Raw genomic sequence first — 16481 nt, forward strand, 5'->3', positions numbered from 1 at the left:
ATACTGCGTAGGAAATCGACGAATGATATCGAAGAATTTGATAGAGTTTCATTCAGAGATACTTCGAAGGGAAAATCGTCCATTTCACGAGCAGTAGGCTTGCTTATTAATCGGTCGAATTGTTTTATCATCCATTTATTATTCCGCTCAGTAAATGAGTTCAAATTTTGCGCAGTAACTGCAGGAAAAGCGTCACATGATTGGAGTTCCAAATAATTTTACTTCTCGGTTACTAGACAGAAATGAATAAACTGTCCGGTAACTGCTGAAAAATGCATGAAATTTCTACCAGAGAAACGTCGTGTGTTATTACTGCGGATGATATTGTACACATCTATCTACACTCTATTAGTCAGTCTCTCTCTCTCTCTCTCTCTCTCTATCTCTCTCTTTCTCTCTGCGACGTCATCGATTTCCGATATTCCGTCTAAGAAAAGCAACGGCGCTGGCGACGCGTCGATAAAACGCGCAAAAGGCGCTTCTTTCGTAATTAGAAGCGATCGCCGATTAATCCCACCACTCTTCAGGTATCACTTGCGCCTTTTCAGGGTACAGCATCATCGAGTGCGCGATGCTTCTCTACATCAACTACTTTATTATCGAAACCCGGCGGTGGTCTAACGGAGAAACGCAAACAAGTTTGTGTGTGTGTGTCTTTTGCAGGTCGGCCAAACCCTTGCCATGCGATGTCGCTGCAGAGCCCCAGACTTCGACATTACAGGTCGAAACATCAAATCAGATATGCGCCTTTTAAAAAGAGTTTTCATTATGTGCTGTATATGAGAAAAGTCATGCGGCTCTCTCGCTCTAGTAATTGTATAAATACATATACTACATATATATATATATATATATATAGTATATGTAATATTATATTATATATCTCGAGTTTCTTTATGCATCCACGCTTTTGGAATGACGTTCATCGGCGCTCGCGAAACACGTTGCGGTAACATTCCTAGATTCGGTGGCTGACGTTGACTTGTGTGCGCTCGACGATCTCGAGCTTTGCGTACGCTAGGATGAGTCTTGCTCGATGTGTTCCCGTGTGTGGTCTCTTCACATTATCCATATTTAAATTTATGTTAATTCTGTACGAACGACGGATATAAAGAATTGAATTCCACGTGCGTTCGTCGGGTCGCGTGGTCGCGATGCTTTCAGACGACGCGCGTGTCTGGAGGCATTAAAAGGACGCATGGTGACGCGCGTGAATTCTCATTTCTCGCATTCGCAAAAATCGACTTCTGCATTTTTTCATTTCTCTTTTCTTTTCTAAATACCGTCGCGATTGTACGCAAATTTCACCGTAGGACCGAAATCTGCTCTCGTCTTTGCGTCGGTGATTATAAAGCTCGACACACACACACACTTCTTCGAGGATTTCGGGCGCAAGAATTATTCTCGCGTATCTCCCTGAGAAGGTCGAGAATGGCCGAGCTTGCAGAATGACCGCCAGCCTCGCTTGTAATCTACATCTGCGTTATTGTGTCTATTGTACATTTGTCCGAGTGTTGTTCTACTTAGCTACGTTTGTATTATCTTGGATATCACGTTGAGTTCTTTCGATCGATTACCCACGGAGGTGGGACGTAGACGAAGCGTGGTTTCGCGGCGACGAAGGTTCAGGAAGAGGCTCGCACCTGTACATAACAGTATCCCGCGTGCCTCCTCCGGCTGTTCCCGGATTCTTTCTTAGCGCAAGCGTCGGTCGCGCGCCGAGCGTTTTCCGCTCGAGAATGGCGGAGAAACCACGACTTCGAAACTGAATTGTCACTTTTGAGCGCTCTGTTGGCATGGCCTGGTTTCACGTAACTTTATCGTTGAGAGATGCACCTTCTTCTTCCGTTCCGCTCGCGAGTGGCGAAGTCACTTCGTCTCTTCGTCTCCCGTCTGCCTTAAGCCGAGACCGCGCGCTTCCTTCTTTCAGGACCATGACAGCGATCTGCTTCGTGTGCAACCTGCCGATCCTGAGTCATCAGGTCGGATTAGTATGGCAGGGCGGCAACGGCTGGGACGACCTCATGCGGGAACAGCTGGAGGAATCCACCCTGAAGCAACGACTGGGTATGCATGGACACGCATTCCAGCCGTAACCGGCGCTTTTTTTCGCGCGCGAGCGAGCATATTATGGAAATCCGGTGCTTTTCTCGCGCAAAAGTGCTGCGAATTTATTCCCGCGGGGATTGCTACGTCCGCCGATTCGCGGCGATGGTAAAGCCCGGGCTTAATAGACAATCCGAATGTATTTTCTTCCGTCGTTCCAAATAAAATGCGTTTAAAAGGGAAGATAACGCGAGACGTGCGCACAAGCAGAATTGTCCGTCTACGGGATTATTCGTCGGGAATGAATTCCGAAAGCTTAACGGCGGAAATTCGATTACGCCGAGGAATATATTCAGCGTTTTCCGTTTTCTTTCTTCGTCAAACGATATAATCGCGCGCGCGCGCGTATATAAAGAAGCAATCTCTCGACGAATCATTTAGAGACTGCCTTATTAAAGGAACTGAGAAATGAATAATGCGATACTTTTCCTGTAACAAGTAGCGAGACATCTAGAAACTCGGAGGAGATTCGCGCTCTTAACGCGCTCGTCCGATGACGAATAACGATCCCCCGGGTGGCGAACGGTAAGGGAGAGCAGAGAGAAAAGATATCAGAGAAACGCATATTCCTCCAGGGACGGGCAGACGGGACTCCGCGGCGCAGATCACGTCGATCTCGCCGCCGGACGACACCCATGAGTCCTCGCCGACGAATCAACGCCGTCGGCGATCCAGCCTCGCTCAGCTGACTGACATCCTGCGCGAATGGAGCGGCGGCGGTGCCTCCGGGAAAAGCGGACGTAGTAACAAGCTCTGTCGCAGGGAGACTCTGGCGGACATCGCCAAGTCGCTGCCATGGTCGCGGCAAACCACCTCGGACGGCAGCCACCTGAGCATGCGGAAGAGGCGGGAGAGCTCGGTCGACAGCGGCATCAGGAGCCAGGTGTCGACCAAGTCCAGACGGGACTCCACCATCAGCGACTTCAAGAACGACCTCGTCAGGCTGTGGAGCAAGAAGGAGGTGCCGCAGCCGCCTCCCACGGTCATCTCGCCCACGCCGAGACGAGGTAAACTTCCGCCGAGGAGGGAGGAACTTTCTTCAGCGGCGGCTCTAAAAATAACGCGCTGTCGCTCGCGATTGCCCCGGCTTACCTCGGGATTGATTCCGTGGGTTCAGCGAAAATGACGTTGGCTGAAGCTTCGGCGCGGACTGACATATTTTGCATGCGGAATGTAAGCTCGCTGGTCTCGCGGCGGATAAAACAGGCGCGCGACGTTCCGCTACGGATCGGCTTAGCGTCTCTTCCCGCGACCGAGTCAAGGCGAAACAAGCAGGGCTGAGTTATCCCGGAAATGATGACGTATCGCGTAACATTTCGTAGAAAATCTTTAGAATTACTGTGTATGTTCTATAATTTTTTGTTCATTCTAAAGTTACGTTCTTAGATTTTCTAAGGTGAATATAATAATAGGTGAAAAAATGTAATAGAATATAATGATAGAATATTTTATAGGAAGGCTTTTGGAAAAAAAGTCGATTTTTCCATTTTTCTGCGGATTTTTCAGTTTCTTTTCCGAGGATAGAGAAATTCATTTGGAAAATTCACGTGTGTTCGATTAAAATTTGCCAGATTTACTTCTTTCTGTAAAGGAGATAATTGCGTGAAGTTAAATGAAATTAATATGTTATATGTTAAGCAATACCATATTATCTTCAAAGATGTACAACCAAATACACTATGAATACAAATATTTTAATATATAATATATAATAACATAATGTTATCAGTGCATATATTTTTTAACTTGTGTTAATAATAAATAACTAGTGGGTGGCCCACATAAAGTATTACAGACTATTGTTTCAAAAGAAATGCATTATTATTCGGAAAAAAACGTGAGGCAAAAGCTGAAAGATTTCCTGGAAGGTATAAAATGATATTATTATTAAATAGTAATAAAAGCAATTTTTCGCAAAAAAATTTTTCGAAGAAAGTTTTTTCTTGTTTTTTTGCAGCGACTAAAAAACCGATTTTTCAAAATCTATAGAATATTCCGTGAATTCTTCAATATATAGACTTTATATAGATATTCTATTTATATTCGGAAACATAATTCTCGAACGATATAATTGCAATGCGAGAGGAGGTGAATTGTGAGAGAAGTGTATTTAAATATTGTTCGTGGAATTATACGAATATACATCACGCTGATTAGCACGTCATTATAGGTTCGGGCGAGTCAAGAAACTCTCGTCGCGGCTCGGGTGAGAGCTTGAGGTCCAGGAGGGATTCGATGATCACGTCACAATCTACGAGTAGCGAGCATAAACACAAGTGTCGTCATCATAGACGTAGGCAGTCTCAACAGTCGGTCGACGGGAATATTATGACGCCTACAAAATACTACAGGAACGACCAAAGGCCGAGCGCTTCAAGCACAGATAGTGCGGCTAGTAATGCGGTCAGGTCAGTAAGGATAATGAAAGTGCAGGTGTTACCTTGCTTCTTCATATTTCGCTGCGTACTACATTGTACGTTGCTTTGCGAGAAGACGAATATTTATTAAACCTAACGTTCGCATATTATAGTTAAAATCTGACAATGTTGAGTTTTCAAGTAACCGTTTTCCGTGCGCTCATGCGGATTAATATCTTATCAATTATTGCGAATTTTGCAAAATGGTACGTGGCTTTTCTGTTCAGTCCCGTTCCACTCACATATCACGGATCCTGAGAAAATTATCGGACACCCTGTATATATAAAAAGTTGTACATATCGCGATATCTTTTATAATGGTAAATAATACGTTCTTCAGAGTGGAAGGTCCGTATTTATTAAATTAAGGATTAAAATTCTACATTAGCAAGACGAAGTATTTGCTTCGCTCATTAAATCGCCTTCGTTGCAGGGAACATCTGGAAGCTCAGAGGAATTCCATGGACAGTAGGTCGAACAGTACCGAGACGAAGACCCAACCGCCGGCCCTCCTCATGACCAACACGAAAACGACGGTGACGACGTCGACGTCTTTGATGGTCGATGGTAAGACGCCCATCGTCACTACAACGGCCGATTCGAAGACGTCGATGGTAACGGTGAGCACCACGATGGGCATGTCCACTCTGTCGTCCTTGACTGTGGACACGAAGACCGCGGTCGAGAGCAAATGTGCCAACCTGGACGTATCTGTGAATCCGCCGACTATCGTCATGTCCTCGGTAACACCACCGGCGATCTCACCGACGGTCGGAAGCAGCCTCCCGCTTCCTGGCACCTCGACTTCCGGCAGCTCCAGCCCGGTCGGTTCTCCGAACGTCAACAACACACCTACGCATCCGTTGCTTTCCACCAGGAGGGATTCGACTACGCAGGTAAGCTGCCGATACATTCTTCTTGATTCTTCGAGAATGACGATTGAAGAGCTCGACGTGAGAGAGTCATGTTCGTGTATTCCTGCGATGTGAATCGTAACACTACTATTGAGCTCTTTCATATAACTCGAGAGGATAAGGTTTGCCTTTCTACCGAGAATTCTTTAAATTCCCTCGTGGATGGCATATCGTAACGGCCATCAATTTCTTCAACAGTGTTACTATAAGGGTAAGGAAGTATCGCCGAACAAACTGTCAAGACTGATACGCCAGCAGGCAGCGATAGACGAATCGATGCCACCCACAGGACGACGTGGTAGCCAACCAACCCTGTTACCCGACCCAGATGATGGGGGTAAGTACCGACTGTTGTTACAGTTTGTCTCGTACATAATAAACGGAATTAGACTGAGTTTCCGCACAGTTCGCGATTGCACATTCATCATTATTGTTTGTTCCCTAAAATCAACAGAAAGCGTAGCATTAAAATTGTGATGTTAAAATTTCACTCGCTTTCAAATGCAAGGAGTGGGTGGCTTTTTTATGCCTTAAAATTTCTGGCGTTAAAGAAAAGTCTGGTATCTCAGCAGACTAAGCACTTGAAACTTCACACGAAGAGGTCGCGATTATTCTACGAACGAGACGAGATGCGTTGTAAGATAATCTTGTTAACGTATTCGAAGGTCGGAAAGCACGGAGGGATTCTTTAAGCCCGGACTCCGCTTCTGACCCGCGGCGGCGCGATTCTAGGAGTCATTTGAGCCCCGACAGAAACGTCGATAAGAGGGACATCAGCCCTATCAGGCAGAGGAAAGCTCGACTGAGAAGACAGTCCACTTCCATGGCTGGTCGGCCACCGAGGTACCTGCAAATTTATTGATTTTTCAACACGAGCGGCGCAAACGCGATGCTACGACAGCTACCGTTCACCGTTCGTCGACTGAGAAGTTATTATCGGCTTAGCCTTGCAATTCTCTTCGGCTTAAAAGTTAATTTCACAGAGCGTAGCCGAAATTCGGATAAAATAAAAATCTCGCGAAGATTTCGAAGAGATTCCACGCCCGACGCTGAAAGTGACTAATACTTTCTCAATTTGAAACTAGATTTGAGCTGGTATCGAACTTCGCATTACAGATCGCCGGACAGCTCTTCGTGTTCGTCCAGGGATCCTAGCCCTTGCGCCCGTGCACCGAGCGGCATCCAGCATGCGCCGATAATACGACGGCAATCGACCACGGAGGAGATCCTGATAGCGCGCGGATTTCGACGGCAGAGCACCACCGAGGAGATGATACGATGCCGCAATTTTCGACGACAGAGTTCTCAGAGTGACGACACGGTGCGTCTCGATGATTCGCACGAAACAAAATGGTCATGATCGTGTTTAATTTGCCGTGTACGAACAAGTTCGTTGAGATTATTTTTCGTTTGACCAGTGGAAGAAAAAGAAAAGGGAAAAGATCAAAAAGAAGGGAAGTTTTTCCGATCGTCTCCGCGCTGATGTTCTGATTTTATAATCGCAATCGAGTCCGTCCATTCCGTCGATGAAAACCATTTATTTTTCCGAACTTCGTTCAAACGTGAATCTTCCCTATCAAAGATAACCACCTTGCCGATCATATAAACCTAAGTCACAAAATATCACTTAAATAATTTTGTGTTCTTTTCGTTATGCAGGTTCAAAGGTATCGTGGTCGAAGGGACAGCTCGGCTCAAATCACAGACGGCACTTTTGCGACGATGACGGTTGAGACGTCCAGCACCTTTTTCGACAGCAGCACCCAGACTGGTGAGTAATTAACATACAACTTTTTTGATAGATAAAATGATTTGATAATACACGCATGCACACATAGACGATGCGATCGCGTGAATATACCGTAAGCTGCAACGTCACGACGAATTCCAGCGTGTGCCAATTTAACTTTCTATTCGCTTTCGTCTCGTTTCTGACAGTAGAGACGCTTTCAAACGACGATGCACGCTGTGTACAGGTCATAACTTTGTGAATTTTCAATGCACTCAGGATCTATGCCGTGTGCATGGCGTTAACGAGATTAAGTCTCGCGATGTTTAATCTCGTAATCTTTTACATAGATTAATTTTTTTCATAAAACATGTGAAAATGATACCAACGAAAAAATCCCGGCCCGTCCGGTCGCTTCAACTTTTGTCTGCTCGCAAACATCACGAATATTTTTTATATTTTATCTCTCTACAATTCTCGAGTGTGGAGATTCTTCATTCAGTTTATCACCGATTTAAAACTTCTCTTACGCATTTGTTTTCCTCGAACCTCGTATGCTACACTAAGCGCCATAATAGCCTTAATATTTACTAGGCCTAATGACATATTCGTGCATCGTGACTGCTGATTGTTCTGTAAACCGGCGAGGATGCTCCGAAGCAGCAGTCACGCTGCCCGAATATGTCGATTCATTCATCGTGTGATCGAAAAATTCCATTGTCACTAAGCCTAATAAACGCTAAGACTATTGTGGCACTTAATGCACGTCTTACGGATTGAATTTTGCACCGTTTGACAATGGAAACCATATTCGACAAACTTCGCGCGACCCGATCCGCCCGGTTGTTCCGGCGATAATTCAACCGAGGATTTCAACGAAGCGAGCAAGCGAGAAGCGTTACGCGCGACGAGTATTCTCGTCACCGGGCTCTCCAAGTAGCGAGTTTTGCGCGTAACGCACGCAGTGTTTGCCCACGTTAAATTTCGCGAGGAATTCGCGCCTTCTCGGTCGTGTCATGCGCGATCGGGCGTGGGCGTCGCGGACGGACAGCGTCGCGACGCCCGAGGACGCAGGCGTCGTCGTGGCCGGCTTAGTTCCTGCGGAGTGACACCGGGGTGCACGGCAGTCGATAGGCTGGAAAAATCAGCCCTTGTGAGGTACTCCTCGCCTAAGGACGAGCGTGCGTGTCACACACTCGTCGCGGCTCCGCTTCGTGCGCCGGGTGTCCTCCTCATCGTCGGGACGAAGGAAACCCCGAGGTAGCTCGCAGGAGGACACGTCCCGCGGCGCTCTCCGCCGAGGACATCGGAAAGTCCCTCGCCGCGCCTGGAGAACAGTGTTTATCCCGTCGTCCTTGTGGATCGACGATCGAATTCCAACCGAGTGGGATCCTTCTGAGAGGGAGGAGGAGAGATAATCCGTCGCGCGATCGAACGGCCCACCTGATCCTGCGTGTTTTAATTGAAGTCACGCGCGGCAAATCCTAATTCGCTAACTCGGTCTCTCAATCGTCTCGTTACCGCCGTCTATTTACTCGCATCGAAGGATCGATCCTGGGACGATCAAATGAGCAACGGCCTCGTCGGTGGTGTGCCACGCCGTTAGAAGGGTGTGCGGTGTATTTCCCGCGGAAGAATGACACCGTTGATTTCGGCCAATTAGGGCAATTACAGCGCGCTGATCATGTCTCGGGCGGCAGACTTTCTCATGATCGACGTATCAAAGTTCACTCGCTGGCTGGAGATTTCCGAGTGAACGGAGCGCGGGCGTTCTCTACGGGCGTTCGCGTGCATCCTGGGAGCTCGTCCTGCTCGGCCGCTAGGCGCGATTAGGTGTCACCTTCGCGGTGGCAGGACGCAACCACTTGTGGCGGTAGCCGGCGATCGACGGCATTCGGCGGATATCAGGTCCCGATATCGAGCGAGAAGCCCGGAAATCGGACAACAGAAGCACGCGTCGTCAGGGTAACGGGGCACCTAACTCGTCCTCGTCTCGTCACGCGCCCTGAAAGGTCCTCCCGTGACCTTCGAGACGGCGGACGTCCTTGACACGTTATGTCGATCGTTCGATAGTCGCGCCGCGCGAGATCAGTGTGCCGGTTGTGTGATTCTCCTGTGCAAATGCTAAGTTCGCGAGTGATGGAGAGAAGGACTCGTCCTGCCGATCGAGGACTCTGCTGCTGCTTCCCCGTCGACGCGGCCACGATGCCGGAGACTCTCGCGAAAGTGACAATCCACAGGTATGACCCGATCATATAGGACGTGTCTCTAAATAGAATTCTTATCTTGTCGAGTCCAGTCGGGCGGCGGAGCCGCGATTGTTTAGCGAAAGCATTAGCGATGCCGCGCGAATTGCCGACGCCTGGCCGAGACGGGTTATATTCGCGCTGATGTGTTTATTGAATGATTGATCGTACCTGAGACTCGTGTGCGTCCACTACCTTCGTCGACAATTCGCGCACGTCATGTACACCGACGATACCGTGGTTGAGTAAATTTTTCCCGTTGCGTATTTCATCGAATTGACCGCTGCATTTTCTCGATGTATTTCATCAAACGGCCCATTTATAATTACGTCCAGATTACGCACACGTCCGTTTTTCTTATTGGTAATAACACGCATATGTGATTTCGTACTCTTTGGAAGGGACTTTCGACGCGAATATCGGTTTTACAACCAACGGTGCGTATCGCTGGTTGTAATTATTGAAGTGTAATGGGTGCTCCACCTGTGCAATATACAACATTCCGAAAGAGATTTATATTAATTATCGACTTGAAAATTTCACCGTAGACGCCGTTCTTTTCTCACTTATCTTTCGACATTCAATATTACACGAGATTCGACGACATATTTTGAAATTAATAATTAAATTTCGTTCGAGCGTTTACCCCTCTTGAATAAAAGAGCACAACGTGTCGACGTATATTTTCTATAGATCTTACAATTTGAAACTTGAACGAAGAGGAGAAAAACAACGGAAAAAGAATGTTCGCAGAGTTTCTAGAACTTTGTCGAAACATGACAATAATATGTGCAATTTGCAATATAGAGAATAATATCAATTTATTCTTGTTTTATTTGAAAGCCAACAAACTAACGTTAAATAAATGCCACGTATCATGCCAAATGTTAATGAGGAATTAGAACGAAACTTATCGCGTGTCACATCGTCATTTGTAATACGACGTGTCGTGTTTCACAACGCTCGAGATTAATATGTCAATATGAATTGTACGTGCTAATTCGTGGTTTAGCTGTCGATTTAGATTACGAATATCTACGCGATGCGTTTGTGCGATTATCAAAGTGGAAAATCCTTTGATTTTCTTCCTTTCCTTTCGTTTTATACGAATTAAATGTATATCGTAATTTACTCAGAGCGTAATCCACTAATGCACGTTATACCGTGGTATCCACTTTAGCGATTCTATAATTAAAATCGCGAGTTGCGTAAAGTACGATACTCAACTTTATCTTATTCTATTTCGTATCACGGTACTTACGAGGCAATCAATTACATTTATACATAACGCTCTCGTCCCTTCTCGTGGACGAGTCGGAAGTTTTACGGGCAACGTTTAAAATCGGAGCGATAATTTCGCCGAGTTTACGGCCGTGCTCGATAAGTTAAGACGTGAGATAATTGTGTCTCTCGACAATATCGTGGGCGAAGGGTGGAGAGGAGATGAGAAGGGGAGGGAGAGAGTGATAAATATTTTCATTGCGGACTTTACGATGGGCCGTGATCAGATCCGAGAGGAGAAGCGTCCCTCGTTAGAGCGTTTTTATCGCGGGGCGTGTTTAATTCGCGCCATTGAAATTGCATGTGTCCGGAATCAATTATAAAAAATAATCCTTTTAACGTGGCACCCGTTAACGTTCCGCCGCTTTTACTCCGCTTTTAATCTCGTGCCGAGATTAAAATGTTGATCCGTTCGAAGTCCCGTAAACCGAACGAGTTCCATTCGCTAATTGAGTCGCGAGCGGTTCTCACTCTTGCGCCCCCGTGCATTGACACGGGACTTTCATTATTTTAATTATTAATCACGGCCGATTAGTCGCTCAAACGCTCAAAGCTTCGTAACCCCATTACGAGGTGGACTCGCGAGGTCGGAGCGACGGGAGGAGTACGAATAATTTTTGCGAACTTGCTCATCCCGCGCCCGACCAAAAGACGATCGTTACGAGAAACTTAGAGATAACTCGACGACGAGCAAAAGTCGCAACGTTTCTTACATTCCCTCGGCGCGTATTAGAGATTCCAAACGCCGACAACTTTCGTCTTACTCGCGTGCAAGAGAAGGACTGGGAGAGAGAGAGAGAGAGAGAGGAGAGAGAGTTTGGCGAAGTGCCGCGGGTAATTAATACCAGGGGGAAAAAATCTGTGCAGCTTCTGGTAGGTTTTGTTCGGAGGAGGTTATTACCGAGACTAGACGGCTTCCAAGTCGAACTTTATATTAAACCATTAATTCTACAAGATATATAGTAGGAGCTAAGATAGCAAAATACGTTCAATCTCGATTCTAATGTGATATAACTTTGACCCTGACGATGTTTTAAATTTCCGTTCTCGCCATTTTAGTGTCAAAATAGATGATTTAAAATCTCAAATTCACTCTGTAGAAATTAAAGCTTCAAGAGAGAAGTTAAAAGGTATCTCAGTATCGCCGAAGTAAGTTTTTATCGGTCCATAGGCCGTCCAAGTAGGAGCGAATTATCCTTAAGAGCGTCAGAATAGCGTAAAAATTTCGGCTCGAGTCCTTCGTGGGCGCAGGAGGGAATCCAGCGCGCGGAGAGCCCGTAGCGTTGTTTAATATCGATTGATATTCACAAGTACCGCTGTATAATTAACTGATTTATCACGCTCGGAAGTACTTTCGGGACAAACAATTATATCGTACCCATCAGTAATAATTTCATTTGTGTGCGTTATTGAATATCTAATTAATGACGTGACTGTAACGGTCCGTAGCCCGCATCTACGGCCCTTTCCTCGGTTACAGGTGATATTAAGTATGCGCGTCGACGTATGCTCGCAAGTGCTTTTAAATTAGCCGGCCGAACGGTGCCCGGTCAATGACGATTTAATTAGAGACAATTATCGAATGCGCAGCCGAATGTAACAGGACGGCTGTGTACGTGTCTCGGCCCTGGTTACGTAATTACCTCGGGCCGGCTCCCGAATTTTCGTGCTACGCTTCCGCCGGCGCTCTGAATTCAGCCGCTTTTTTACAAGAAGAAAAAAGACGCTCATATATCGAAATTATATAGAGGAAAAGTAGAGCGTTTCACGCGCGATACGACTCGCAGATCACGTAGCTCCGCCCATTAATCGTGCCGTAATCCACTAAAGCGACGAGAACATTATTTCTCGTGATACACCTATTCGCTCTCCTTCCGCTGTTTCTCAATTCTTCCTAATTAGAACGCTAATCGGAACCTGTTAAGCGTGCCTCGTGATATTCATCGATCCACGGCGCTTATTGTACCTCCCGTTGTATTCTTTCGCGAGGAAGCAACTCTCCTCATCTCGTTCGAGAGTGTACCGTCTTTACGGCCGTCTTTTTTATTTCGCGCGACGCTGCCTTAATTATGTTTCCTCTGTCTTCGAAGCTGGGCTCGCGTAATTTAGTGGAAGCGCGTTCGCAGAGGCAACATCGGTGCTACGAAGAAATTGTCCGTAATTCGTGTGCCACCGGCGGATGTAATTTTCCGGATCGGCCTGGTCGTTCCCGGTTCTCGCGACTGTGTCCATTTCGAAATTGTCCTCGTGTGTTTTCGCGTCTCAGGCACCGGGAGTAACAAGGTAAAGACACCCGACTTCTTACGCTGAGTGTCCCTCCCGCGTATCCTTCTTCGTCTTCTCCTCCTCCTCCTCTTCCTTGTTCGTACCACTTCAGACTTTTTCGTCACGAAACAGATGCCTCGGACGTTAACTTTCAATGGCGGGATCCAATCCGCTCCGGGCGCGATACTTTTTAAAATGGGGCAGATAAGGTGGACAAATATCTCGCGCAGGTCTCGCAATTAGTTTCTCGACGGAAGGCGCAGGGGAAGGAAGAAGGAAGAACGGGTGGAACGTAAAGCGTTGAACGATATAACTATGGCAACCTAACCCAGGTAATTCGACTTCAAACGTAGCGATTGAGGATTAATTCCGGAACGTTGGGCTCGTTTGTTTCGTTGCGTTCAGTTTTAAATTTTATCGAGCGCAGTTAGTGGCAAGAAGATATCTCGCGAGGTCGGATCTCTTGACTTCGCAGCGTATTCCTTTGATACTTGACACAATTACCAAGCGATACTCACTTCTGCGCGGCATCACCGTTCTCCGTGAATCTTCACGCGAGATCTCTCCTCGGGCTCGTTTATTCATACGCGCTTTCCTTCCTTTCTTCCTTATCTCCGGCACTGCTTCATGTTTTCGTCATCGGGATGCTGCGTAACCGTTATGTTTCTTCTTCTTATATCGCTCTTCGGGAAAGGCCCATCTCGAAGCGGGTATTAAAACCTACCCCGCCGTTTCGCAGCGCTGGCTAAATAAAAAAAAAAGAAGAAATCGTTCTTGGCGAACCACTTCGTTTCCTTCGACCGCTTGTAAACGTGAGGTGGAACACAATGAGTCGTAGTCGCGCGAGGTCGAAGCCGAGGACCGAAGATGAGGAAGGACCGTACGACGATGAAGCGGCGAGGAATAGTCATGCGTCCCGAATGGAAATTCAATTGGAAGGATTCTGATCGCATTACTCCTCGCTCGCCCTTAATGGGCTTTTAATCGGAAGAATATTAATCGGCCGCGGCACGCGAAATGCTCGTGAAAAATTCCCGGGTCTCATTGTGTTCGAGCCCTTCGCGGAATTCGCCCTTCGCCATTCTCCGGCGTCGAAGGGCGCCTGAGGCGCTCGGCGGGCGCGTTAACAATGAGGCTAATCAATTTGTTTCGACGCGCGATGTATCGATAAGAAACGAGACAACGAGGAGGTAGAAGAAGCGACCTCGCTTGTATCGCCGTAGTTATCGATACCCGGAGCAATCGCGTCTTTATAATCGTCTCGTGAGCCCGAAGAGATGACGTTTACAACGGCAGGCGATCATTTCTTACTTGAAGGACGTGTCTCACAAGTCCGGTTATTTCCTTCCGATCTTAAAATGTTGGGATGAGTTGCAGCAGCGAGGTCTGGTCTTTACATTCGTTAATCGCACATTATATCGCGCCTCGCTCGTTTCTAGGTTATAGCCGGATAATTTTCTGCCATTTCACGCACCGCAAGAAATAATTTACTAACTAATGGACGGTAATTTCGCGTTAGCGTCCGCCGCACAATTATTATCGCAGCGCGGGATGCACCCCGTCGAGTGGTTTGGATCGAGTTGAGAGACTGCGGATAGCGAGACGAGTAGGGGACCTTTCGAGAAGATACTCGGTATGTCGGGCACCGTCGTAAATCTCAGCCGGCATCAATCGCGCGTCGATCAATCTCGAGCGTTGCTCCACCAGCTGCACGTGCGTTTATCAAGTATCGGATTCATTGGGCTCTAATCCGCCACGGACTGCTCGCACCAATCGTAAATCGATTATTCGTTTATTCGTATTGACGCGAAGGGCGCGGCATGCTCGCGGATTAAAGGGTGATTCCGATTGGCACGTGGGTGCAAATAATCGGCCGGCGTTATGCTCGTACGTCGTGATTAGGGCACGCCATACACACGCCATGTCCGCGATTTAGCACGAGGACGAATGAACCTCCCTGCGTACTTAGGTAGAAAAAATTAAGTGGTTGAGAATATATCGTAGTTGTAAAGTTTTGGGAAAAAGTTTCGGGGAAAGTTTTTCTCCTATTTTTCCGCAAATTTCTCTCCTAAGGAAACAAATTCCTTTAGAGAAATTTATGTGTGTTCGGTTGAAATCTGCTATATTTACTTTTTTCCATGAAGAAGATATATTGAGAAAAAGAAGATATATTGAGAAAAAAGAACTTAATTTATTTGTGAAATATAAGATTTATTTGACAGAAATAAACGTTTATTTAAATACGGCGAAATAAAATTTTATTTCTAGCAAATAAACTAATTAAAAAGAAAACTTAGGTAAATTTGACAAAAATATATATTCCGTCATCATAGTCAAATTTTTTCTAACCAATAAATATCGAAGGAAATGCATAAGAAACATTTATTTCGCAAAATTTCAATTTCTTTTCTCAGTGTATAGAAAATAAAATAAAAAAATCCGCGGAAAATTGGGAAAAAACAAATTTTTTCCGAAACTTTAAAACTGTAGTTTTAAAGTTGGAAACTTGATACACAGAGAGATGCCAAGATGAAAATCTGACGTATGAGAATGTAACAAAGCGAACAGGAATGAGCGCAGATTCTTGGCGGAATAGAAAGAAACAACGAGAATGTGAATCACAAACGATGATACGTATTATTGAGAGAAAGCAATAACGTTAAATCAGATAACGCGAATATTCCTTATTTCCGAAAATACTCCTTACATCAGACATAAGGGGATAATTTCTTCGTACTTCACAGAGGCGAATTCCAGCGACATCCTGGCCAAAACCTTTTAGAATCGTTTAAATGTGGGAAAGTAGCCAAAAATAATATTTACAGATAATAGAAAGAGTTTATGCTTTTAATTTTAACTAATATTTTTTTTATTCTCGACTATATCTATTACCGAATAAATTATTATTTCTCAATTTTTTAATTCTACATTGTTGTTTTAGTTAAGAATTAAAAAATTTACATACAAATATGTTTCAATTAAGAATAACGTTTGTTTTTTAACGATTTAAATTATTATTAACAATTATTAATGATCTAAAGTGAGCCGTGGACAGTAACTATAGTCATTCTCGATATCGAAAAAGTTAAATGCTGTTTACATTTGCAAATATTGGCAGAATATGTTTTTATATTCCAATATTAGATATACAAAGTTACAATACCATAGCAAAAATTTAATTGAATTTCGTTGAATTTAATACTTTTTACCTAAGTTAATAAAAACTGTTACCAACCTACATAGCAGCTTTTATCTACTGGTTCTTTAAATATTAACTTATAATTATTTATAATATTTATTTGTATCGAAAACATTTTACGAATGTCTAGCAGCAGAAACCATATGGATAACGCGAAAGACACTAGCGCTAACGCCAGAATGATAACGTAGAAAGCGTTATCAGCAGTCAGTCTGACGCTTCAAGGAGATCAAAATCACTTTCTTACCTTCTCTGTTTATTCAACTTGAAGTTGGCATGCATTTCAATGCTGAAAATCTACTTTCACTTTTTACGTTTTGGCCA

The 16481-nt window shown here is 45.3% G+C and overlaps 1 protein-coding gene across 1 annotated transcript in view; it reads left to right on the forward strand.

The window, feature by feature from the left end:
* Positions 1–669: 669 nt before the first annotated feature.
* The window catches only part of LOC106745974, a 38706-nt gene continuing 22894 nt past the window's right edge, over positions 670–16481 (forward strand). The window contains exons 1-9 of the mRNA XM_014622051.1: positions 670–721; positions 1931–2067; positions 2682–3113; positions 4277–4514; positions 4957–5419; positions 5636–5774; positions 6103–6280; positions 6554–6758; positions 7097–7208. Of these exons, the coding sequence (XP_014477537.1) occupies positions 687–721; positions 1931–2067; positions 2682–3113; positions 4277–4514; positions 4957–5419; positions 5636–5774; positions 6103–6280; positions 6554–6758; positions 7097–7208 (1939 nt within the window). The 5' untranslated portion in view covers positions 670–686. The remainder of the gene's footprint in view (positions 722–1930; positions 2068–2681; positions 3114–4276; positions 4515–4956; positions 5420–5635; positions 5775–6102; positions 6281–6553; positions 6759–7096; positions 7209–16481) is intronic.

Source organism: Dinoponera quadriceps, unplaced genomic scaffold (genome assembly GCF_001313825.1).
Source record: "Dinoponera quadriceps isolate SergipeBrazil2010 unplaced genomic scaffold, ASM131382v1 scaffold1872, whole genome shotgun sequence".
Lineage (NCBI taxonomy): Eukaryota > Metazoa > Arthropoda > Insecta > Hymenoptera > Formicidae > Dinoponera > Dinoponera quadriceps.